Here is a 26,725-nt window from a genome sequence, read left to right on the forward strand (position 1 = left end):
TATCATATCAATATTGTGGAGCAATATATAATTTTTCTGCTTCATTGACAGAAGGTATGAAATATACGTCAATTTGACAATTTCAATTGACAATATGAATTATTTAAGATCGTTGCAATATTTCTCCGCGACTCGCGCAGGGTCGTTTCTCGTTTCCCCTTCCAAGTACTTGCACACCGCGAATAGAACACACGGCCGTAATAAACGCAATGCAAAATTGTAGAATAGACAGCAGATATATTAACTTAATAAAAGAAACTATGAACCAAGCTACAGCTACATACTACTACCTAAATGAAAATGAATACACGAACCCTGTACCATTAAACAGGGGAGTCAAACAGGGAGACACTCTATCACCCAAACTGTTCACCTTAGTTTTGGAGGACGTGTTTAAAAATCTAAATTGGAAATACAAGAAAATAAACATCAATGGCCGCTACCTCAGTAATCTTCGATTTACGGATGACATAATCCTGATAGCTACTGACCTACAAGAAATGCAAACCATGCTTTCAGAACTACACACAGAATCTTCTAAAATAGGACTGAAAATGAATTTAAACAAAACAAAAGTCATGCACTCCGAAGAAACCGTGACAATAATAAACGACAAAGTTATAGAAAAAGTTGAAGAATATATATACTTAGGACAAAAAATAATACTAAATAGGGAAATTCAAACGGAAGAAATAAAAAGAAGAAGAAAGTTAGCATGGGCAGCATTCGGCAATCCGAACTATATACTCAGAAATCAGCAAATTCAACTACATCTTAGATCTAAAGTTTTTGATGCATGCATTATTCCGATATTAACATATGGGGCACAAACATGGACAATCACAAAAAAGAATATGAACATACTCAGAGTCACTCAACACGCGATGGAAAGAGCAATGCTTGGCATATCACTTATGGACAGGAAAACAAACATATGGATAAGACAGAAAACCAAAGTCACCGATATGGTACAAAAATCATTAAAATTGAAATGGGAATACGCTGGACATGTAGCTAGGAGCGATCTAAACAAATGGCACAGAACAATTCTAACCTGGAGACCATACCAACACAAAAGACCCAGAGGCAGACCTCCTATGAGATGGACAGATGATCTGAAATGAACTGCCGGGAAAAATTGGTTACAAGTAGCGTACAACAAAAAACAATCAAAAGGAAGACTTGAAGAGGCTTACGTTCAGATATGGACGTGAATGGCTAGACGAAGAAGAAGAAGAAGACGCTGCATAAATTATAACGGAGTTGGTTATTCTCCCTCCTATAGCGCTACAACCCAAGTAGGGCCCTGCCCTCCCACAGCATCCGCCACTGTCATCAAGCATCTTTTTCCTTAGCTGCTCTCTTACAGTTCTTCTTCTTTACGTACCATCTCCGCGACGAAGGTTGGCAATCATCATTGCTATTCTAACTTTTGACACTACAGCCCGAAAGAGTTCAGTTGAGCTGCATCCAAACAATTCTATGAGATTCCTCAGCCTGGACATTTTTCTTCTAACTACGCTGCGCCTTCCTTGAATCTTTCCCTGCATTATTAATTTTAGGAGCTCATATCTGTCACCACGTGTTATATGACAAAAGTATTGAAGTTTTCTTATTTTGATGGAATTCAGTATCTCCCTGCAGTTCTGTATTCTCCTTAGTACTTGCTCATTATTTATTCTGTCTGTCCAGGAGATTCTCAGCATTCTTCGATACTTCCACATCTCAAATGCTTCCAACCTATTGAGACATTGTTTATTAAGAGTCCATGTCTCCACACCATACAAAAGAACAGAAAATACATAATTTTAGTACTCGTTTTCTAAGATTTAGGCTGAGGTCTCTACTACATAATATTTGTTTCATATTATTGAATGCACTTTTAGCCTTTTTTATTCTAACTCTGATTTCTTTATTATAATCGTCTGTTTCATTAATGTTTTTCCTTAATTAGCTATAATTCTGAACTCGTTCTATCTATGGTCTTATTATTTACGTGTAGATTGATGTTTATAATATTTTTCTTCGATATAACCATGCATTTTGTTTTCTTTATGTTTAGTGACAGACCAAATTCTTCGCTAGTTGCAACCACCTTATCTAAAATTCTTTGTAGATCTGTAATATTTTCTGCTATTAGTATTGTGTCATCAGCATATCTAATTTCACATATGGGTAGGCCATTTATTTTTATGCCTGCCACTTCATCTTCTAATGCTTTTTTGAATATTTCCTCTGAGTATGTATTAAACAGTGATGGCGACAAAACACAGCCCTGTCACCTCTTTTGATTTTTATTTTATTAGTTTTTAAATTATTTATTCGTATGACAGCTTCTTGTTCATAATATAGATTATTCACCCTCAATATCTCTCAAGCATAGATTCTCATTTCGCCCATCCACCTCTTCCTTTATCTTCCTACTATGTCCCACCAGCGTTCCAATAAGCATTATATTAAGTGTTCTGTTATTATACATTCTTGTAAGGTGACCTGCTCAGCGCAATCTTCGTATTTTTGCATAATCTGCTATAGAGGGTTCTTTGTAATATGGATATAACTCCTGGTTGAGCATTACTCTCCACATACTATTGTCGCAGATGGTAGCAGCTGGGAGTCATATCTGGTGAATACGATGACTGCGGAAGCAATTTGAAGCCCGATTCACCGTCCTTCAACGCTTCAATAACGCAATGTAATAGTCGCTGTCGATTCGCTAATCTGAGACCAACTGTCTACACAACAATCACAATAAAAGTCTGGTCAGCTTATCGGAGAATAGACCATTTTTGGGAAAAGTTATTTACCAGCAATTTTATTGCTGGAATAGAATCTTATGATTGTACATATTAATAATACAGGTATGCAAAGTCTAAGATTTTTACTTTACACCAAAAACACCCAAATAAAAATTATAAACAATTTTTTGGCTTATAAATAAATAGAACATCTCTGGAAATATTAAATTAATTTAAATCATGAATACGGTATTGGAAAAAAAGCGACAGGGCGCTTCTTTTAAAAGAAAAAACGTTTAATTGTGATGAGTGGTTCCTGAGATACAACCGGTCAAAGTGGACCGGCATTTACGGCAAAGATATAAATAATAGGATCATAATTGTCGAACCATCACCTTTCCATTTTTGTCCTCTTTCTCCACACCAATTTTCATATCGTTAAAATACTCATAACATATATTATTATAATAAAAACTATCGATATTACGAGTGAAAATTGACAAAAATCGCAAAATTCCAATAAAAAATTAGGTTGGAGAAAATGTAATCTCAAAGTTCAAAATCGGTATACGTTAAAAAAATGCATTTTCTCGGCTTCCCATGGAGCAATTTTCTTCATTCTTTTTTGTTCCCAAGTAACTCGAGTAGAGCATTCTAACTAACGCATTATTAAATGCCAAAAATAATTATGATACATAAGAATAACTATGATTTTTGTATAAAAAGACACTGTACCTATCTAATGTACTTTACAGAATTGAAATTGGACTATTTAAGCAGCCTCAGGAATAAAACCGGCCCCTTAAAATTATAAACAATTTTTTGGCTTATAAACAAATAGAATATCTCTAGAAATATTAAATTAATTTAAAACATGAATACGGTATTGGAAAAAAAGCGGCAGGACGCTTCTTTTAAAAGAAAAAACGTTTAATTGTGATGAGTGGTTCCTGAGATACAACCGGTCAAAGTGGACCGGCATTTACGGCAAAGATATAAACAATAGGATCATAATTTTCGAACCATCACCTTTTTATTTTTGTCCTCTTTCTCCACACCAATTTTCATATCGTTAAAATACTCATAACATATATTATTATAATAAAAACTAACGATATTACGAGTGAAAATTGACAAAAATCGCAAAATTCCAATCAAAAATTAGGTTGGAGAAAATGTAATCTCAAAGTTCAAAATCGGTATACGTTAAAAAAAATGCATTTTCTCGGCCTCCCATGGAGCACTTGTCTTCATTCTTTTTTTGTTCCCAAGTAACTCGAGTAGAGCCATCTAACTAATGCATTATTAAATGTCAAAGATGCTTTTCACTCATCAACCAAGCTATACGAAGTTGACATTAACCACAATCAAATTCCACAATTCAAAAACAGAAGAGAGCAAGTAATCTTCGCTCGTCTCCGGATTGGCCATACTCGATTAACCCATGACTACATACTTCAACGTGCCGATCAACCTGTGTGTGATTTGTGTAGAAGTGTCCTTACCGTAAAGCATTGTTTATTGCAGTGTCCGAAGTATAAAGTGCAACGAAAAAAGTGCAACATACCACCAACATTAAATAGTGCACTCGGAAAAGACAGTGATACAAAAAGCATCTTCACATTCCTCAAAGACTGCAACCTCTTACCAAAAATATAGTATTTTACTTTACTTTGTATAGATTTAGAGCTTTCTATCATTTCCTATTGTTATGTTTAAAATCTATTTTTAATTTATAATTTTGTAACACAATCCATACACGCTAATAACCCTGCGTGGTTGATGCGTAATGTAAGAAAAAAAAAGAAAAAAAAATATGCTTTTGTTTTGTTATAATAGATTAATTTATTTATAAGAAAAGAAAACTACTTATTTTTTCCAGTTGTAGTCTTTTTTTAGATAAACTTACTACAAGTGTTCCTTTTAACGTTAAAAACACAAATATTCTCATTTAAAAGCTGTATAATTATTTAAATAATCTTTATTTAAACAAATTAAAAATTTTTGTTATAAATAAATTAATTTATTATAACAAAACAAAAGCATCTTTGACATTTAATAATGCGTTAGTTAGATGGCTCTACTCGAGTTACTTGGGAACAAAAAAAGAATGAAGAAAATTGCTCTATGGGAAGCCGAGAAAATGCATTTTTTTTTAACGTATACCGATTTTGAACAGTGAGATTACATTTTCTCCAACCTAATTTTTGATTGGAATTTTGCGATTTTTGGCTATTTTCACTCGTAATATCAATAGTTTTTATTATAATAATATGTGTTATGAGTATTTTAACGATATGAAAATTGGTGTGGAGAAAGAGGACCGAAATAAAAAGGTGACAGTTCGAAATTTATGAGAAGCGTCCTGTCGCTTTTTTTTTCAATACCGTATTCATGATTTAAATTAATTTAATATTTTCCGAGATATTCTAAAAATTCCTAATAATATTTCCCGTTTATAAGCCAAAAAATTGTTTATAATTTTAAAATATTCCTGAGGCCGCTTAAATAGTCCAATTTCAATTCTGTAAAAGTACATTAGATGGGTACAGTGGAGTGTCTTTTTATACAAAAATCATAGTTATTCTTATGTATCATGATTATTGTGATTATTATAGAGACCGTAAATTTTTAATTAACAATTCAATTGTTGCTAAACTGTTCATTCAATTTCCATCGGCTTCTGGAATTATAATCTATACGAAAAGAGCTTTTATATTGCCAGTTATTTAATTATTGATAAACAATTATCTAATGATAAATAATTATCTAAAATTTTAGTTCAAAATTAAAGATTTTGTTGGAAAACCCCGCATTTTCCGGGGAAAATTTTCGTCGAATTAAATCGGGAAAACACGTCTCTATGCAGAATTTAATTACGGTGAATTTTTAATTGGGTGTTTTTGGTGTAAAGTTAAAATCTTTGGAGTTATAGAGCAAAATTTGAAAAAGACACGGTTTTCGGGCGCCATTTTGTTTATAAAAAAAAGTAGCACACTATCTGCGGACTTTGCATATCTATATTATTAATATATACAATCATAAGATTCGATTTCAGCAATAAAATTGCTGGTAAATAACTTTTCCTTGTATTTTGCTAATTAGCCCAGAGTATAAAGATGCACTAGAAATAAACAAGTACAAAAAGCACTCCCAAATCATTATCTGGGAGTGGTCCTCGAACATTCAACGTGTCTTGGTTTGTTTATTTCTATATAGCCCATCTTTATTCTGATTGTAGTGTAGACAATTGTGTCTCAGAATAGCGAATCGACAATAGTTTTTCCTTTTCACGATAGTCGATGGATATTATACCATCCATCCATCCAATGGCACTACAGCCCAAATCGAGCCTCGGCCTCCTTCAATAAGCTTCTCCAATCATTTCGATTTACCGCTGTTCTTTTCCACGAACGCGTTCCCAGGAAGTTCCTGGCATCCTCATCGACTTCGTCTTCCCATCTCTTTTTAGGTCTTCCAACAGGTCTTCTTCCCTGCATTCTTGCATTTAGCAATTTTCTGGGGATTCAATTCTCATGCATGCGGACCACGTGCCCTGCCCACCGTAATCTCTGCAGTTTAGTGTGTTGTGCTAGAGTTGGTTCGCTATATTGCTCGTATATTTCTCTATTATACCTAATTTGCCAGTTGTTATTTTCTCTTATTGGGCCCAGTATCCTACGTAATACTTTTCTTTCAAACACATCTAATGCATTGGCAGATTTCTGTGTCACCACCCATGTTTCGCAGCCATAACTTACTATGGGCCTGATTATTGTTTTATATACCCGGAGTTTTGTTTTCCGGTGTACGTCTCGCGATTTGAATATGTGGCCCATCGCGAAATAGGCTTTATTTGCCAGCACAAGCCTTCTATTTATTTCCGGTTCTTCTTCATTGCTTGCAACCAGATCCATTCCTAGGTACGTGAATCTATTCACATGTTCTATATCGTCAATAAAGTGTTGTTGCGCCGGTCTATTTGATCTGGTTTGTATGAGTAGTTTTGTTTTATTTGTGTTTATTGCTAGCCCTACTGCTTCTGCATTCTGTTTCAACTCAACGTAGGTTTCTTCCGCTGCATTCATTGTTCTGCTCATTATGTTTATATCATCCGCGTATGCTGCTAATTGGGTAGATTTGTTTGTAAGTATGTTATTTCCGCTTACCGTCAACCGTCTAATTACATATTCAAGAACAAGATTAAAAAGCGTTGGAGCCAGTCCGTCGCCTTGTTTCAGTCCTTGCGTTATCGTAAACGCATCAGTGATCTGTCCTTGAATACATACTTGTGCTTCTGTTTCTGTCATTTGCACTAGTCGTATTAATTTTGATGGTATGCCAAATTCTTCCAATATATTAGGTAGAATTGTTCTATCTATTGAATCATAGGCTTGTTTAAAATCTACAAAGAGATTGTAAACGCCCATCTCATATTCCCATGCTTTGGCTAGTATTTGTTTAACTGTAAATAGTTGGTCAATGGTAGATCTATTTTGCCTAAACCCTGCTTGATATTCCCCGATGATTTTTTCCGTGAGAGGTTGAAGTCTTCGATTAAGGATGTTTGTGAATATTTTGTATCCCGAACAAAGTAAAGAGATGCCTCTATAATTCTGACACAACAGTTTGTCTCCTTTTTTATGAATAGGGCAGATTATACTTTTCTTCCATTGTTGGGGGATTTCTTCTTCTATCCATATCTCTCGTATTAGCTGATACATCTGTTGTGTCAAATTCCTTCCTCCTTGCTTGAGTAGTTCTGCCGGTATTTTATCTATTCCCGGTGCTTTATGGTTTTTTTGTATGTGGATTGCCGTTTGGACCTCCTCTAGCGTTGGGGGTCTAGTTAATTGATTTTCTTCTCCATCTTCCCCCAGCTCTTGTTGTTGTACCTCCTGCCGTGCCTGCTGCTGCCTCTGTTGTTGTAATGGTGGTTGTGCCCCTTTGTTTAATACTTCCTTAAAATATGTCATCCAGGTTATCTTAATTTCGTCCATATCGCTAATGATTTCACCCTTCTTATTTTTGCAGAGGCTAGTCTTCGGATAGAGGATATTATACCATGCGCATCCCAAAATACTGATGTCATAATCCTGCCAGCCGACTATTGCATCTTTCCACGCTTTGGAGTCGGTTCATCACGTGCAATCCACTCGGCTGACTGTCGATTTGACTCCAATGTGAAATGATGGAATCATGTTTCATACATGGTAACATATCGACGCAAAAATTCGGTTTTATTACAATTGAACAGCTTCAAACACTTCTCAGAATCAATTTGTTGTTGTTTTTGCACAGAGTTGTTTACTTTGCACAGAGTTTTCGCATGCCCAAATATTTATGCACAATATATCCAACACGTTCCTTTAATATCTTTAGTCTCAACTATCTCGAACAACTTCACTTTACGTTCGTCCAAAATTATTTTGTGGACTTTTTTGATGTTGTCGTCGGTAACAGTCTCTTTGGGGCGTCCACTGCGTGTATTGTTCTCGGTGCTAATTTGGCCTCGATTAAACTTAGCAAACCACTTCTCAATGGTTGATTTTCTTGGTGCAGTCCGAATAATGTTTATCAAGCCAAGCCTTGGCTTAAACAGTATTTTCTTTCGACAAAAAGCAAAGCTTTATTAAGACACGAAATTCCTTTTTGTCCATTTTTTTAAACTAGTACAAGTTGCTTCACTCAAAATGCTATATCTCATAAACTAATAGTTCGACAGCTGTCAAATTTACACACGCATCTGTTGAACTAACACGCTAACTAAAAATAATATGGATTTTATACCAGTAGTCCCATCTATGTGGCAGCCTACGAACTTTTCATTCCACCTATTAATATATTCCATACATAATATAGTAATAAGTTCAGTGTTTCTTACTCTGTATATTATGATCTGTACATATCTGTACACCTCTTATACCCTGTACATTATAAAGAAGCAATCATATTCAATAAAAAAAATATAGCTAAGATAATAGATGCCTTACTTTAAAGTATCAGGTACATTACAATCTAATGGAAATGTGACTGGCAATTCTTTCAAAGGGGCGAAGGCAGTTGATTCCGGGGTATGTTGGTGCATTGAAACCTGGCATAACCAGTAAGACGTAGCTGATATTAAATCGAACATTTTGCTTATTACATCAGGATCCGAGAGGGCGCATTTTAAGGATAAATACCTAAAACAAAAAGTTAAGATTCAACATCAAATGTAATAGGTTAAGGTGCATCGAAAAAGGCGAAAAAAAAATTTTTTTTTGCGATGGAAAAGTAATACCTTACAAAAGTTGCCCAATCAATTGTTAAGTATTTTGGTAAAATCTGTTCGAAATTGGAAAATATCTTCTGCCTCCCCAAGACAATTAAAAATTTTGAAAAAATATTAATAGATGAAAAAAATTTTTATTTTGAAACGAAAATGTAATATCTCACAAAAGTTGCTTAACACACTATTTACCAATATATTAGTAAACTTGCGTTGAAATAAAAAAATGTTTTTTGCCCGCCACGGCAACTAAAAATTAGAAAAAATACATTAATATGCTAATATCTTTTGTAAGGGAAATGTAATATCTCATAAAAATTGAATAAATAAATTCGGTTTACATTGGAAACAATTTTCTGGTTTCACAAGGCAATTAAAAAGTTTACTTAAGAAAAGTATGCTCCAGTATTCTTTTTATAACAAAATAGCTTAACTTATCCGTCTCTCTGACGTCACCAAAAACATTCTGTTCGAAGATGTCTTCCGATTTAGCATTAAAGTGAATCCTAGTTTTTCTCGAATCAATTCGCGATTTTATAAATCCACTCCTCTAATACGCTCCACAAACTGCTAGAGAATGTTGTGTCACAAGCTTGACACATTGTTCTACACATTGTTTGTGGCAGTGATATTTCTCAATCTCAATGTTAAAAGGGTCTAAGTTAGAATTCCTAATAAAATCTCGCAGATTGTCACTCGAAAATCTAGAGAATATAGGTGATTCTGTAAGGTGATATTATTACTAGTTAATTAACTCAAAGTAGTCGTTTGAATCAAAATTTTTATAGGAGAAAGTTTGAAGACCCTCACGTTTTTTGATTTGGTCACTGGCGAACTTCTTTTGATGTCCAAGGGGTAGATCATTTGAATGTTGCAGACATACAAACCACTGAAGCAGTTTTTTAAGATGTTCTTTTAACAGTCGTATTGCATCACCCTTAACGCCAGTATTTACATCTGTTCCGTCGCATGTAATAGCTGGATTTGATACTTTCTGATGTACGAGACAGCGGAGACACATATATCCGAAATATTTGCACCCTGACTCATGCATAAGTGTTATGTGTTCTTCCGCGATCGATTGACGATAAAACTTTGTACCGTTTTTTACCTTTCTTCTTTACCGTTGTTCTCTTGAATATATTTGTTTTTGTTTTCCATAGGTATCAATCGAGCTTATCACCATTTTTCTGGGACCTCTTTGATTTAATAGAAATTCGCGATCATCCAGTCACTTTTTGAGATTTGCTACAAAGACAATGCATCAATAAAGTGTCACATTTGCATGCTGCAAGATCGAAACGTGTAGTTTTACTTTTGTCCTTAAAGCATCGAATTTTATTTTTGTAAAATTCACTGTTTTGCCTGTTCTTAAATGGTTTCATAAGTTTCATATATTTGTCATGATAGGCTTTTAAAAGCTGAATAATTCTTGTATGTTAAATTATTGGAATTGAAGTATAGCGATACGCTTTAATTACTATTTTTGCTAATTGTAATTTTAATATTTTTTCTCAAAAACAAAACAACGTTAGTCATTCAAACTGCATATTCAAATACGAAGGTTATGGCCTTACCCTGTGACATCTGTTGTTCGTCTATGCGGCAACAAACTGCACCCTCATTAATTAAGTATTTTATCAGACAGTTAATGTGTCAACAGCTAGCTATGCATTCGAAATTGTTTTTCTTAAAAACCGTAAAAGTAGACGCCAGACTTGATAGTGATTTATGTGATCATCTGGTCAGGGGAAAAGGAATACAAACATGATCATCGTTTGTGGTTGCTTTCTTTAGTCACTACGCAGCATGCGAACCATTCACACATACCGACGCGACCCTCTCCGAGAGACCTAAACGAACACATTTTCGTTGCAAAAATAAAATTACCGTTTGTTTTATTATATCCATTTTTAATTAAATTCCGCAACTCACCCATCGGAATAGAAGTCTTTTTCCATATTTCCTACATTTAATTATTGCAATCTGTTCGGAAATACCGGAAAATTCTGGCTATTTCTTGGTGAGGTTTTTATCCTCTTCCAACCACAAAACTTAATCACTTGTTTATATTTCGGTAAAACATTTTCAGGTATATTTGGTGGTTGCTTAAAAATGGAACGGTCCACAGCACATCTTGATTTTATTCCCCACGGTCCTGGTTTATCTATTTCAAAAATCTTTAATTTACAGACAACAATACTAACAAAAGTACCGCACCGTACCAAACATAAGCGAAAATTACACGCACGGACTCACAAAGCGGAGAATTTCAAAGGGGTTGGGAGACTGAAAAAAGAAATAAACCATTAAATATCGTTTAAATTTGCAATTGGCAACATTTTAAGTTTTCTTTAATTGATCTTAGATTGAGTTAGCACATATTTTATTCCAAATAAAATAAATTGAAATTTCCATAAAAATCATATATTAAATAAAATTTAAGATCGTTGGGGAGGCAGAAAATTCGTTTAGAAAAAAAAATTAAAAATACTAATATGCTAAAAAATAACACTAGCAACTTTTTCACGCTATTAGATATAACATTTCCAACTTTTATTTTTTCGATGCACCCTATTATAGGTATCTATGTGTATACAATGTAATTGCTTATTTATTTTGTAAATAATGCATTGGTAGGAAAACAGCTAGTCCAGAAAGACTTAAAAATTTTTGAAATAGAAATGCGTTATACAGTTGGGTCCATGGTTATTTACCCGTGTGTCATTATTAACGTCGCATACGACGAGCATACGAAAATACGTCGGAAATTTGACCAAGCAATAGCAAGTGAGAAAGTGGCTACTGCCTCTATCACAGATTATATTATAAGATTTGACGTTATCAAATAAATAGAATGTAAAATATTAGTTTTTCTTTAAAATTTTGGTGCAGAATTACAGCTACATTTGAAGTAGCTTAATAAATTATTTTAATATCATTCGTGATTAATAAATAAATAATCAATTAATAAGAAAATATAATTAAATCATTAATTTGTCATTTCTTTCACTTTTGCGGAAACTTAAACAAAACCATTCCTTAACTGTGCGAATGAGGTTAACTTTGTATGTAAATTACTGGCAAAATAAAATACACCTACCATAAAATTTCAAACTCGAATATAAAATTAGTTGTGACAATAACTTTGTGTAATATAAATACCTTCTAAATGCAAAAACAGGACAAAAAAAATCAGCAAAGAATCCAACAAACTGACAGTCACAAAGAAACAAACCAGAAATATAAGAAATTGTACTTAAAATCTGAAAACGTCCCCAAGCGTCTTTTTTTGTACCTATCTCTTTTCGATGTACTGAGTCTAGAGTCTAGAGCGTTCATAAAATAACATGTGTCTTTACTTAAGGGGATGGGTACGAACTTTCGGCTTCAATGCTATTTAAATGAATTAAATGCTAATTTAAAGAATAATAATAGATCTAGATATATACTTACTTTGTGAGCTCATCGCTCATTCTATCTTTGATAGTTCCCACAAAATCAGCATTCCCACCGGCTTGTTGTACAGCTTCATTAAAGAGTCTTTGGATTCTACCCATTTCCTATACATTTTTTGTATTAATATTTCTTATGCATATCAATTGAAAAAAAAAACTATTAAAATTATGAGGGTCATTCGGGAAGTTTTTTTTCGAATGACCCTCGTACAAAAGATATAATGTTTCACAAAAGTAAAAGAGCACATTATTGATGAGCTAGCTTTCTTAAGAATGATGTAAATAAGTTCAAGCAATTTTATTATACACAAACTAAATCTAAACTATTCGCGAACTCAATCGACTATAGGTGGCAGTGCAGTTGCATAAAAATGGCCGATGTAATTGGGATAACGTATTTTGGTATAATTAATATTGTTATTGATGTAATTAATTAATATAAATAAATTATTCATTAATTGAACACATCCGACAAGCTTTCAAGCAACGTTGATACATAGGTTAACGGATGACTTGCTTATATTTTCATCCTGATTCCTCTAGTTCCAAATAAGCGGCAGCACCCTCGCTTGAGCTCGCGAATATGTTTAGGTTTAGTGTTATATTCTTAAGGAATCTTTAGTGATGCCCAATAAATAACTAAACCGAAAGGAAAAACCTCTTTAGTGTAGAAACCTAAAACGGTCTTACCCCTTTAGAATCACTATATTTTTGAAAGTTTTAATTTAAGTTTTTATATTTTTGTTTATAAAAGAAACATAAGTATATCATACATACATGATTTTGTCGCATTAGTTTATCTACTCCAACCCTATATCCCAAATCTAAAGACTTGTGAGCCATGAAAAAACACTCGGTAACAAAATTGTAACTTTTGGCAGTCAATCGTTTTTCCTCCAAGGTATCATCAGAAGATACTGGTAAAAAGCAAGTTTCTGTAGACATATCAGACATATGAATGCCTTTTTCGACTATATCTTCATTCTAAAAAAATATAACTGTACATAGTATAATTAGTTCATTGAAATGTTACATTTTTAGGCCATACCTTCAATACCTTGCATTTGTTAGAGGAGTCAATTTTATTTTTTTAATGTGTAGCGGGGATCAATAGAAGCTTAAGTTCAAGTTTTTGGGGTCGCCACCCTTGTCCCCGGCCGCCATCTTGGAAAAGGGTGCAAAGGGGTTTCGCGCTATATCTCATAAACTACCAACCCTACGGAAAATATAATACAACATAGAATGTAGCAAATTAAATTTTCTACAATTTTGTTTCTATTACTTTTTATCGTCAAGTGACCAACAAAAAAGATATAAACAAAAATAAGTAAAAATTTTTTTAACAAGTTTCCTTTTGGAGGTTATAATTTTGTTTCAGTCCATTTTACAATAAAATTTTGCAATTAAAATAGCAATTTTGTAGAGGGTTTTTCAGCGAACAATTTCCACTATAAAGGTGTTTAATTCTATTTACTTATCTAGGTTTTACAGCGCTCCAAACCCTAAGCGTATATAGAAAAGGTCCAAGAAGTTGTTTGAGGACAAATTCGCCGGTCTAGAAGAATGATGCAACCGCAAAATTCTTCAGAAGAGCAAAAAAAAACGATTTTTAAATATTTAAAATAGGGATTAAATGAAGAGTAATCGTCCAGGAGCATTTTATTATGGCGTTTGTTTTTTGATAACGATGGCTTTTATTTTCATCGATATTGGTTCGAATTTCCTTATCTTAATTTAATCGCCCCATTTTCAACCCTATCTACAGTTGCCTCATTATGCATCTGAAACAAGGTCTAACATAGCGCATATTTCAGTAACGACGCAACTACCCTATAGTGGCTCAGCACATTTTTACAGTTCTGTCTTTTTGTATCATCTTTACATAGCATTTTAGAAGTTAATTGCGCAATAAACAGGAATTGACAAAATTTGCAGTTACGTCATTTTTCTTCCGTACCTGGCTGAATATCTGCCTGCTATTACTTTTATTATTATAATTTATCCTAGATGGCACAGCAGTCGGCCCCCCTCTACTTAACTTATTCTTACAGTTGTGCTACCTATTTGGCCACGTGCAGTCGTATTAAAAATTGTGAAAAGTACTTTGAGTTTTATAGATAATACTATTGAGAGTCTTGTGGGTAAAATTTATATTTTTGTGATTAGATAAGCATTTTGTAAGAGCGCATCATGAGTGGTGTTTATTTTATTTGTAAGAAACCTCTGGGGAAAATTATTTATCAGTGAAAAGTCGAGCCATCTTTACTCACTGTTGTCGGCGAACGTTTTTCGTCTCTTTATATGGCGGAAATAAAGACGATTCTCTGGAAACCCTGAGATACAAACGATTGGCTAAAACAGTGACCAAAAATGCATTTAATCTCTTCTCACTTCCTCCAACACAAGATGCAGCCCGTTTCGACAGACTCCGAGTGTATCACCAGATTCGGTCATGGCTTGGTAAACATTGTGATCCAGAAAATTGGGGCTGGAAAAAGAATGGAAAATTTTGGATACAAATCCAAACTGCCAAGCCTCCAGTACCCCCGAGCATATGAAATTCATCTTTAGCAGATGCAATGGAAACTGGAAGTGCATGTGGTTGCTGAAAAGCAGACCTCAAATGTTCAGCAGTGTGCCTCTATTGTGGTGCTGAAAGTTGCAGCAACATCGTGGGCATATCAACATTAATTATTGAAGAAAATGAATTGGTAGATGAATTACCGACAATGACGCCAATTCTAACTCTCATTATACCACAAAAATTCACCTCGGATACTGATTCAGATCTTGACTCGCAGCCTGGATCTTGACTCGCAGCCTGGACTATCGAAAAAAATTAAAAAAAATAATAACTACACTGGGGTGCAAAATTAACCGGACACCTTAAAAATGGGTCATTTTTGATGTCTCGAATTTCCTAAAACTGTTGTCCGATTTAAATGATTTTTTAATATTTTATAGCCTTATTCTTTAACAATATCGCTGTAATAGTGTTGTTGCTAAACAGTTAAATTTTCATTGTATACCAGGTGTACCAATCAAACTGTGTTTTTTTCTCACAGTTCGCATCACCCTGTGGAACATTCTAGCATTTATAAAATACTGAAATTAAAACCCAACTATAGATTCATGTTTTCTCAACATTCTGTTTTTTGATTCATTCGCTTATGTTGGACCATAAAAAAGTTAGGTATTTTAACAATTACCCATGTTTTTCATGAATACCGGGTGTTTCTAAATAAGTGTGGCAAACTTCGAGGGATGATTCTACATGAAAAAATAATGACAGTTTGCTTTATAAACCTATATCCGCAAATGCTTCGTTTCTGAGATAGGGGGTGTTGAAATTTTTCTTACAAACTGACGATTTATTTATTGCTTTAAAACCGCTTGAGATATGCAAATGAATTTTGGTGGGTTTTAAGACGTAGTTATTGTACATTTTTTGACATGCAAGTAAGAGCTTAATATTCACCATTGGCGCGCATACGGGTAATATGAGCGGTTATATTACCCGTATGCGCGCCAATGGTGAATATTAAATGCTTAATTGTATGTCAAAAAATGTGCAATAACTACGTCTTAAAACCGACCAAAATTCATTTGCATATCTCAACCGGTTTTAAAGTAATAAATAAATCGTCATTTTGTAATAAAAATTTCAACACCCCCTATCTCGGAAACGAAGCATTTGCGGACATACCGTTTATAAAGCAAACTCTCATTATTTTTATGCAGAATTTCCCCTTAAAGTTGGCCATACTTATTTAAAAGACCCTGTGTTGATGAAAAACATGGCTAGTTGTTAAAGTTCCTAACTTTTTTATGGTCCAATGTAGGCGAATGAATCAAAAAACAAAATGTTGAGAAAACATGAGGCTATAGTTGGAATTTAATTATAGTATTTTATAATTGCTAGAATGTTCCACAGGGTGATGCAAACTTTGAGAAAAAAACACAGTTAGATTGCTCCACCCGGTATACAATGAAAATTTAACTGTTTAGCAACAATACTATTACAGCGATATTGTTAAAGAATAAGGCTATATTATATTAAAAAAATCACCTAAATCGGACAACAGGTTTAGGAAATTCCAAACATCAAAAATGACCGATTTTTAAGGTGTCCGGTTAATTTTGCACCCCAGTGTATGATAGATCTTTTTCAACATAATAATAAATAATATTATTTTGTCTAGAAATTGTCCGTGGATTAGGCCTCTTAGGGATACCATACAAAAAACGCGCCTCCAGACTCTACCTCATAGGTAGCTTATAGCTACTCATAAATAGCTACCTCATAAATAGCTTAATAATAGCATAGGAATGTTAAAATCATAATAAATAAATAGATAGATAGAAAAGTAAGCCTAAGGTTTTTGCTTTTATTGCATTCCTATGAGAATTCGAGAATCTGATCAATTTTGGAGCGCTGTAAAACCAAGATAAATAAATAAAATTAAACAACTTTATAGTGGAAATTGTTCGTTGAAAAATCCTCTATAAAATCGTTATGATGTTATTTTATTGTAAAATGAACGGAAAAAAGTTATAACCTCCAAAAGGAAACTTCTTACAACATTTTCTCCTATTTTTGTTTATAACTTTTTTGTTGGTCACTTGACGATAAAAAGTAATAGAAACAAAATTGTAGAAAATTTAATTTGCTACATTTTTTTATGTTTTATTATATTTTCCGTAGGGTTGGTAGTTTATGAAATATAGCCCGAAACCCCTTTGCACCCCTTTTCCAAGATGGCGGCCGGGGGACAAGGGTGACGACCCCAAAAACTTGAACTTAAGCTTCTACTGAGCCCCCCTACACATTAAAAAAATAAAATCGACTCCTCTAAGAAATGCAACTCTAAATGTAACATTTCAATTGACTAAATTCCCTTAAACCTTGTTCCACGAATTAGAAACATGATTATGGCTGTGAAAGATACGTGTTTGGTATATAAAGACTTACAAGATTACAGTTTTTAAACAATGAACAAAATTGTCAAAATTGAAGAAAAATTATGTTAATATTGAAAATCTGTTTAACGTACAAGGCATAAAACTGATTAATACTGTCAATTTAACTTCTTTTCTTACATTATTGCCAATTTTTCATCGACATTCTGTATACAGGGTGAGGCAGATAACTGGCCTATTAGAAATATCTCGAGAACTAAAGGCAACAGAATCATGAATTTTGGAATACAGGGGTTTTGAAGGATGATATATTAAATAAAAATATTTTCATCTCTTTGCAACTGCCGGTTATACCGGAAGTTGCTTATAACTTCGTTTTTTTAAATGGGACACAATGTATATTTTTACATTTTTGGATTCTCTTCCATGTCTTCTTTCTTAAAATATGAGGTTTTGTAATGTTATACAGGGTATTTTAAAAGATAATTACGTTTTTTTTATTAATTTCGTAGCAATATTCACACCCTGTAGAATTGTAGTAGTTTGACAACTAAAACTCTACTTACGTTCAAATGATTTTTAATATAGTCTACTATTGTTAAGAATCATTAGCATAGCTATATTTTCAATTTTAGTATACAGGGTTGGCCGAAACTCGGAATGAGTATTTTCTGAGTTTTCTTAAATGGAACACCCTGTATTTTAGTATTGTAATGAAATGATATTTTCCACCTACCTCTACCTAAAGTATACTTTTCCGGACCTGATTGTAGGGAGCAAAGTTGTACTTTTCCTCCCTAGGGAGGAAAATATTTTTCCTCCCTAGGGAGGAAAAGTAAAAGTGACGTCATGGTATTTCTTTCATGAAATATAACTTATTGACGCCCTGTACAATATCTATTTTCTATTATTTAAGTATCTATACATTTTAACGTTTATTTAAAAATACTCTGTATTTTGCAGAATGGTAAAAAACAGTAAATTGTTATTTTGGTTTAACAATGTTTACATTAATAATTTGACTTATATTTGACAGTTGACAGTTATATTGTACCTACTTGTTAGTTTTAGTTCTAATAAATTTTGTTGGTTAGTTACATAAATAAATTAAGTAAAAATGAAAAAATGACTTGTTATTTGAGGAAGGTGGAAAAACCATATGTATAACATGGGAGTAAAGTGCCTTTTCCTCCCTTGAATGATTACTGCCCTCCGCTACGCGTCGGGCAGTAAACTTCATTCTCGGGAGGAAAAGTAGCACTTTCCTCCCTTGTTATACAAATAGCTATTTATGGTACTTTTTTATTTCTTAAGCATTCCCTATACCTAACTGCTTTAATTTGTGCTTAATTGTTAATCGCACCAACAATCTTAACTACGTAGGTATTTTGATAGCTAAACCATTATTGGTAATTTTAGGAATCAGTCTGGATTAATATGTATTTATTTCTGAAAAATTATTTATAATTGAATATTTTCACGGCCAACCTAATAAAATTTTACGTATTTTTTGTTGCAATTAATGTTTAGCTTGAATCACCAATAACTCACAAATTAAAGCAGTTAGCAAAATATCTTTTAAAATACTCTGTATAATATTACAAAATCTCATATTTTAAGAAAGAAGATATCGAGGAGAATCCAAAAATGTAAAAATATACAGGGTGTCCCATTTAAAAAAACGAAGTTATAAGCAACTTCCGGTATAACCGGAAGTTGCAAAGAGATGAAAATATTTTCATTTAATAGATCATCCTTCAAAACCCCTTTATTCCAATTTTCATGATTCTGTTGCCTTTAGTTCTCGAGATATTTCTAATAGGCCAGTTATCTGCCTCACCCTATATAGTATACAAGTTACAGGATTTTCCTAAATAAAATAAATGCTTTTTTGGGATAATACTTACAGTAACAGCACAATACGTGGGGTCGACTTTTAAAATTCTTTCATCATTAATCTTCGAACAAAATGGTTGGCACAAACTTAACAACAAATTACTTAAATTCAACATAAACCCATCTGTTACGTTCATATACATAGCTAGATTTATCTGTTGCACATGTGTGTTCCATAGCTTGCCTCTATTGGCATTTCTTTTAAGACAATTTCCGATCCAGAGTGTCATTTTCTCTTTAACTTTCGGACTACACTTTAACATAGCTAGAACGAATTTGTGCAAGTTTTTGTTTTGTTTTGAAAGATATATCCAAAGGTATTCTTCCGTTCCGTTGTTTACAGGCTAGAACAAACACATCAATACAATTCGAAAATAATAAGTATAAGTAAAGAAAAACAAATTATATCTTAAATTTCAAGAAATAGAAATAAAATAACTTGAAATCACAATGTCCAGCTACGGAGACCTGAACAAAGAAGTGGGAGATCAAGTACAAAATGCAAATAGACTGGCAGGATACCTTAATAACACTATCTATTGTTGTTCCACTATAACTTTTCCCACGCGTCACGATTAATTTTCAGTAGTAATTGCACAAGAGCTCTAAAATTATCGAATTTTTCCCGAGTGACACTTTGACAGTTTTAATTTCACGACCCCAAGGGGAGTGAAATTATGTCAAAGTGTCACGAGGGCAAAAATTCGATAATAATTTTAGAGACCGAGTGCAATTTGTTGCGATTATTTCATGAATAAAACTGTTCAAAACCAAAATTGTATTGTAATTTATTTATGTAAGTACAAATTAGTACAATTAAACACACAGTTGTTATAAATATTTGACGGTTGAAAGTCATCACTTTTATAATTTTTAAAACATTAATTGTCATTAATGTCACTGAATGTACTTTTTCGTAGCAACGAAGGGCATATGACGTAATATACTTGACGACGGGATATTATCAAAAATTATCGGGTATAGTATCACAAGAGAGTGAGAATAAATTGAAAATAATGCGACAGTTTTCCGAAAATTTGTTGTCTGGCAATAGACACGAGAGCCCTCAGGGCTCGAGTGGCACTCTGTCATATAAATATATGCTGCCATATAAATATATGCTGCTGGCACATAAACTGTCACTGTAATTGAAAATTATAAACGTCAAAATTTATAAGCTAAGACATTCGATATTGTTTATCCTTGTTTAACTTATTGTGATTTCTATGGAAAAGCGGCTTAATTTTGCGATAATATTATCTGTGAGGGGTGTAGGGTTGTGTTATTATGATAAGTAAAAAATTGATGAGAGCTGTCACAGAGTTTGTACCATATTCCAACCGTACAGCCTTAGTAAAACTTGAAGCGAAGCCAAATATTCTCAACATCATACAGGTCTACTATGCACCAACTGCAGATGCAGCAGATGAAGATGTGGAAAACTTTTATAGTGAAATCAAAGAATTGCTTAAATTGACAAAGAAACATGATGTTAACATAATTATGGGAGAGTTTAATTCCAAAATAGGGAAGGGCAGCTTTGAAGACGTAGTTGGACCTTATGGTCTTGGAACAAGGAACGAAAGGGGTGACCGACTTACATAATTTTGTCAGGAAGAAAACATGAGAGTTAAAAATACATGGTTCTAACTCTACCCCCGTCTCCTTTATACTTGGAAATCTCCAGCCGATAGAGCTCAGAACATAATAAGAAAGCAGATATACTTCATTCTCATCAACGGTAGATTCAGCACAACTGTCAAAAGAGCTTGCACATATCCTGGATCAGATGTGCCTTCTGACCATGTACTATTAGTTGCCGTCATAAAGATCGCTCTTTCATGCAAAAACAAACCTGAAACTCAACAACAGATAGTATTGGATAAACTGAAAGATCCAATGATACAAGCAGAAATAAGTAATGAAATAAACACACAAATTCAAATATTGACGACAAACATTACCGAAGATCTAACACCAACATGGAATACGATTACAAGTGCTGTAACAGACATCATGAAAAACAACTTGGGGTACAAACCAAAGAACAAGAAGCAAAAATGGATGACAGAAGAAATACTATTACTAATGGATGAACGACGACGACACAAGAATGACCCAGACGGCAGCAATATGTATAAAAACATTAATAGGCAAATAAAAGCAAAGATAAAAATAGCAAAAAATGAATGGTTTAAGCAACAATGTATCGATCTAGAACATTTAAAACGACAGCACGACGAACGTAATTTACATAAAAAGCTTAAGGAGACTGCTGGAATATACAGAAAACGAAGACCAACTACAATAGTTAATCAGGATAACCAGATAGTGCTAGGTGAAAAAGAGAAAATTCATATATGGGAAAACTATATCCAGGAGCTCTTTCATGACGAAAGACCCATGAGTGAAGTTTATACAGACGACCAGCTGACTGGCCCTTCAATCACTAAAGAAGAGATATAAAAGGCGATATTATATTCAAAAAACAATAAGGCACCTGGAGCAGATGAAATCCCTTCAGAAATACTCAAACTACTGGATGAAAGGGGAATTTCAGCACTACATAAAATATTTAAATATATTTATGAAACTGGTTGCTATCGTCAACAGTGGTTGCTCTCTACATTTATTCCCCTGCCCAAAAAACTCAATGCTAAAAGATGTGAGAATTACAGACTCATTAGCCTGATGAGTCACACTTAAAAAATATTCCTAAAAATACTACCTATATCAAAGATTATACAAAAAATGTGAATAGGACATCAGTGATTCTCAGTTTGGGTTTAGGCAAGGTTTAGGAACAAGAAAAGCAACAGTAGCAACACAGGTGTTGGTCCAAAATTGTTACGATCATAGGAAGGACGTGTTCCTGTGCTTTTTAGATTACGAGAAAGCGTTAGAAATGACATAAAATGCATTGAAAACTTGTATACTGGTATCAGACAGCACAATTAAAAATAGACAATTCTATATCCAAACCCATACATATAAGATGCAGGGATGTGTGCTTCCCCCTCTTTTATTTAACATTTATTCGGAAGCCATATTTCAAGAGTCTTTGGAAGATGCAGAGATGGGAATCAAAGTGAATGGGGTATTGATCAACAACATACGATATGCTGATGATGCTGTCTTAATTTGTGACAACATAGCAGATCTTCAACAACTTGTCACTATAATCGGAGAATACAGTAAGCGAATGGGATTAGAGATTAATACCAAAAAGACCAAATTCATGATCATCTCCAGAAACTTGGATGCATTTGAAAACTCCACCATAACACTGAATACTAAGTCCATTGAAAGAGTGAGCAAATTTAAATAAGTACATAGGAACGTGGCTTTTTGAAGACTGGGCATCGGACAGGGAAGTAAAATGTCGCATTGAGCAAGCTCTATAAGCTTTCGTAAAATTCAGCAAGGTACTGACCTGTTCAGAGTTCGATCTTACACTGAGACTAAGGTTTACTAAATGCTACTTTGTAATGTGGCTTTATCGCCGTATCCTAAAGATACCATGGACGGCGAAAGTCACAAATGTAGATGTCCTTAAAAAAATCAACCAAGAGCGCCAGAAGAAGAAGAAGTACCTGTAAGTTAAAAAGAGACCTAGTATAAAAAGTAGTTCGTGAATAATTTCGTGCATGGGAAAAGTTATGAACTTCACTCGTCGAGTGGAAGTACAATATATGACGAAACCGACATATTAACACTGAAATGAAGTCAAGAATTTATAAAGCCAATGTAAGACCAATGGTGACATATCCATCAGAAACAATATCTGCTGTTATCCATCCATCCATCCATCCAATGGCACTACAGCCCAAATCGAGCCTTGGCCTCCTTCAATAAGCTTCTCCAATCATTTCGATTTACCGCTGTTCTTTTCCATGAACGCGTTCCCAGGAAGTTCCTGGCATCCTCATCGACTTCGTCTTCCCATCTCTTTTTAGGTCTTCCAACCGGTCTTCTTCCCTGCATTCTTGCAATCAGCAATTTTCTGGGGATTCTATTCTCATGCATGCGGACCACGTGCCCTGCCCACCGTAATCTCTGTAGTTTAGTGTGTTGTGCTAGAGTTGGTTCGCTATATTGCTCGTATATTTCTCTATTATACCTAATTCGCCAGTTGTTATTTTCCCTTATTGGGCCCAGTATCCTACGTAATACTTTTCTTTCAAACACATCTAATGCATTGGCAGATTTCTGTGTCACCACCCATGTTTCGCAGCCATAACTTACTATGGGCCTGATTATTGTTTTATATACCCGGAGTTTTGTTTTCCGGTGTACGTCTCGCGATTTGAATATGTGGCCCATCGCGAAATATGCTTTATTTGCCAGCACAAGCCTTCTATTTATTTCCGGTTCTTCTTCACTGCTTGCAACCAGATCCATTCCTAGGTACGTGAATCTATTCACATGTTCTATATCGATCTGCTGTTATACGCAAATCTATTAAACAGTCGTTACTGAAATGGAAAGTGTATAAAAAGGATTAGATGGGCTAAAGTAATGGCGCGTCCGCATTGGTAAATTTTTCGTGCGTATTGAACTAATGGTTCATCGCAAGAATTTGCGTCGCAAATTTTTACCACTGAGTACACGATGCTCAAATCATTTGATCTTTGCTCGAAAACGATAACCGATGGAGCGTGTGCGTTGTGCGTCGAAAATTCTTGTGTCCGATTTATGCGACGAACACGTCCACACTAGCACAATTAATTTCAAGCACGCAAATATGTAGATCAAGTACAATCAGAAGTAAAAGTCGTTTACAAATACACGTTTTTAATATTCACATGTTTTTTGTGGTTTTTAGTTGAGAAAAACACCAAATTATTGGCTGAAATTTATATCTGTAGATGCATAAAAATCTGCAGTTTGTTTTCAATGTATTAGTAAAAAATTTGTGTGAACATAATTTGTGAAATCAGCTAATTTATTTTATTATAATTGTGAGTGTAACTTTTTTTAACTAAAGTAATTAACATTAAAACCTGTGCTGATACGGTTAATTTGTTTTGGAAACATTATAATTTTTATGAAGTGGCTACTTCTCACGTGATCAGGATTAATATCTTTATTTATTTATATTTTACACATAATATTTAGCTGTTAATGGTCATTTCTGCATTAAATTACAATTCAAAAGTGAGGATAACCATATCTTCAGAACTGTGTTCAAAATGCAAATATTCCATTGAAGGTGAAGATAAACCCTTATACTGTGACTGCTGCCGTGTAGTGTTTCACTTGTCAGAGGTTGCTCAGGCCTCTCTAGCTCAGAAACAAGGGCTGTGGTTCTACAAAAAAGAAACCTTCTCTATCTTTGTGTTGAGTGTCGTAATGCATTTAAATCAGCGCCCATGGTGGCAGAGGCGGCTTTACCTATTGTGCAGAGTGTGCGGTGCACACGGGCGCCGGGATGTTGGGGGCGCCGAGCACCAAAGAACGGCCCTTTACTTTGTTTCAACAGAAAATATGCTTTAAAACGATTAATGAAAAATTACATTGTCACTTAAGCGAGATTTATAGATTGCCGCCCGCCCGGCTGTCCGTCCAACGAACGGCAACTTTTTGATTCGTTTGAAGATGTACCGACAATTATTCCGAAATCGGTTGTGGAACCTATAAAGATCAAACTGCTTGGGACTTGCAGGGCATTTTCAAAGGCGTTTGTACAGGTGTCGCGGGGTAATTTTGCCCTGGGTAATTTTGGGTAAATGACCCCTTAGAAAAGCTTTGACGAAATGGATTAAGTATTATATTTAAGTTAACATGTACTACTATTTACTTGTGTACTCAAACCTTTCAAATTTCCTCAAAAAATTTTCAACCATCTCATAGATAAAATAGTTCATTTTTAATTAAATATTTTTAACAGATTTGGGTAGGTTGTTCTGACGCCGCACTGTGGTTCAAAAAGCTGAAAACGTGGTCATGAACCTTTAAAAGCGGTATATTGTTTATACACTTTGGAAACATGGCTAACTTGTCCCTGAGCTAAGAATAAGAATACATCCTTTCTGATCCTTATACCTGCGTATTACGACTCTACGATAGTATAAGAAAACAACTATAAACATGAACATCCCTAGATAGGGATTTTTTCTTTTACCTCATGACCACGTTTTCCGCATTTGGAACCACTGTATGCCGTGAATACCTATTGGCTCCCGACATCATTTAATATTGCACTATCTGCATCTGGATTTTTGTTTACATTATAAGCGTACCTAATACCCTCTAATACCCTATGTACTATGGTTTGTTTTTAAACTAGGAGGAGTAAACTAAAAAGACAGATTCACACAAAATAAAAAGTTCTAAAAATAATTGTTTTTTATATAAAAGTACCTAGAATAAAAATCTAAAAATTAAGGAATAACGCAGAAAACTCAAATTATCGTCGATATAACTTAATTAACTTATGAAACGCCAGTAGTGTCAAAATTTCATAAATGTCATTAGTGTAAAAATTTCAAACAGTGGAGTAAACTTGAATGAGATTGGACCAGTAATTACAAACAAGCAGTAGGCGCGGTAAATTTGAATTACTCCTCTTGGTGTAACAACAGACCATAGTACTAGATAGGTACCTATTCGACAATTCCATTTTGACTGCGCGTCTACCAAAGGGCGCCAGGGCATCGACTGCACACGGGCGCTACATGGGCTAGAGCCGCCTCTGCATGGTGGTCAGGATTGTCCAGGAACTTCAACAAGAGTAGAGGTGGTTAGTCTTAAAAAGGAGATTCAGGAGTTAAAATCTTCCCCAACAGTAAATACCGATGCAGTTTTTGAGGAGATAGAAGACAGGAGCCGGAGAAGCAAAAATATTATTATATATAATGTACCTGAAAACCATTCAAGTGATTCTAACATCCGTGCTGAACATGACAGAAATGTGGTACGCGGAGTTCTCAATAAAATTGGTGTAACCAACAGCACCTTTAAAGCCTTTCGTCTTGGTCGACTAACGGATAAAACAAGACCTCTTAAAGTCGCATTCAATGATTCAACCCTTGTTATCTCTTGTTTAAAACAGCGCAGAGCCTTAATGGGTTCAAATCTGCGAATTGGAGCTGATATTACCCTATTGCAACGTGAGAAAGTGAAGGCAGTTTATCCGGAAATGGAATACAGGAAAACACAGGGTGAAGAGGACTTGAGGATCAAATACTTTAATGGGGTGCCCAGAATCGTCAAGAAATTTTACTTTCTTCACACTTCTTCACACTTTCTAGTTATGATATTATCATTATCATTGAAACATGGCTTACTGCTAAAATCTTAGATGCTGAATTGGGATTGAGTGACTTTCATGTGTATAGGCACGACAGAGACACTCAAACTAGTTCGAAGACTCGTGGCGGTGGTGTCCTTATTGCTATCCATAAGCGCCTTCATTCAATGATGGTTAAGCCTATCGATTC

The 26,725-nt window shown here is 34.3% G+C and overlaps 1 protein-coding gene across 1 annotated transcript in view; it reads right to left on the minus strand.

Annotated features, from left to right (window-relative positions):
- LOC114328161 (ubiquitin conjugation factor E4 A) overlaps positions 1-26,725 on the minus strand; it is a 71,080-nt gene that overhangs the window by 36,456 nt on the left and 7,899 nt on the right. The window contains exons 3-6 of the mRNA XM_028276945.2: positions 19,295-19,627; positions 13,245-13,451; positions 12,466-12,572; positions 8,732-8,923 (exon numbers count right to left, since the gene is read on the minus strand). Coding sequence (XP_028132746.1) covers positions 8,732-8,923; positions 12,466-12,572; positions 13,245-13,451; positions 19,295-19,627 — 839 coding nt within the window. The remainder of the gene's footprint in view (positions 1-8,731; positions 8,924-12,465; positions 12,573-13,244; positions 13,452-19,294; positions 19,628-26,725) is intronic.

The sequence above is a fragment of the Diabrotica virgifera genome, chromosome 3 (assembly GCF_917563875.1).
Source record: "Diabrotica virgifera virgifera chromosome 3, PGI_DIABVI_V3a".
Lineage (NCBI taxonomy): Eukaryota > Metazoa > Arthropoda > Insecta > Coleoptera > Chrysomelidae > Diabrotica > Diabrotica virgifera.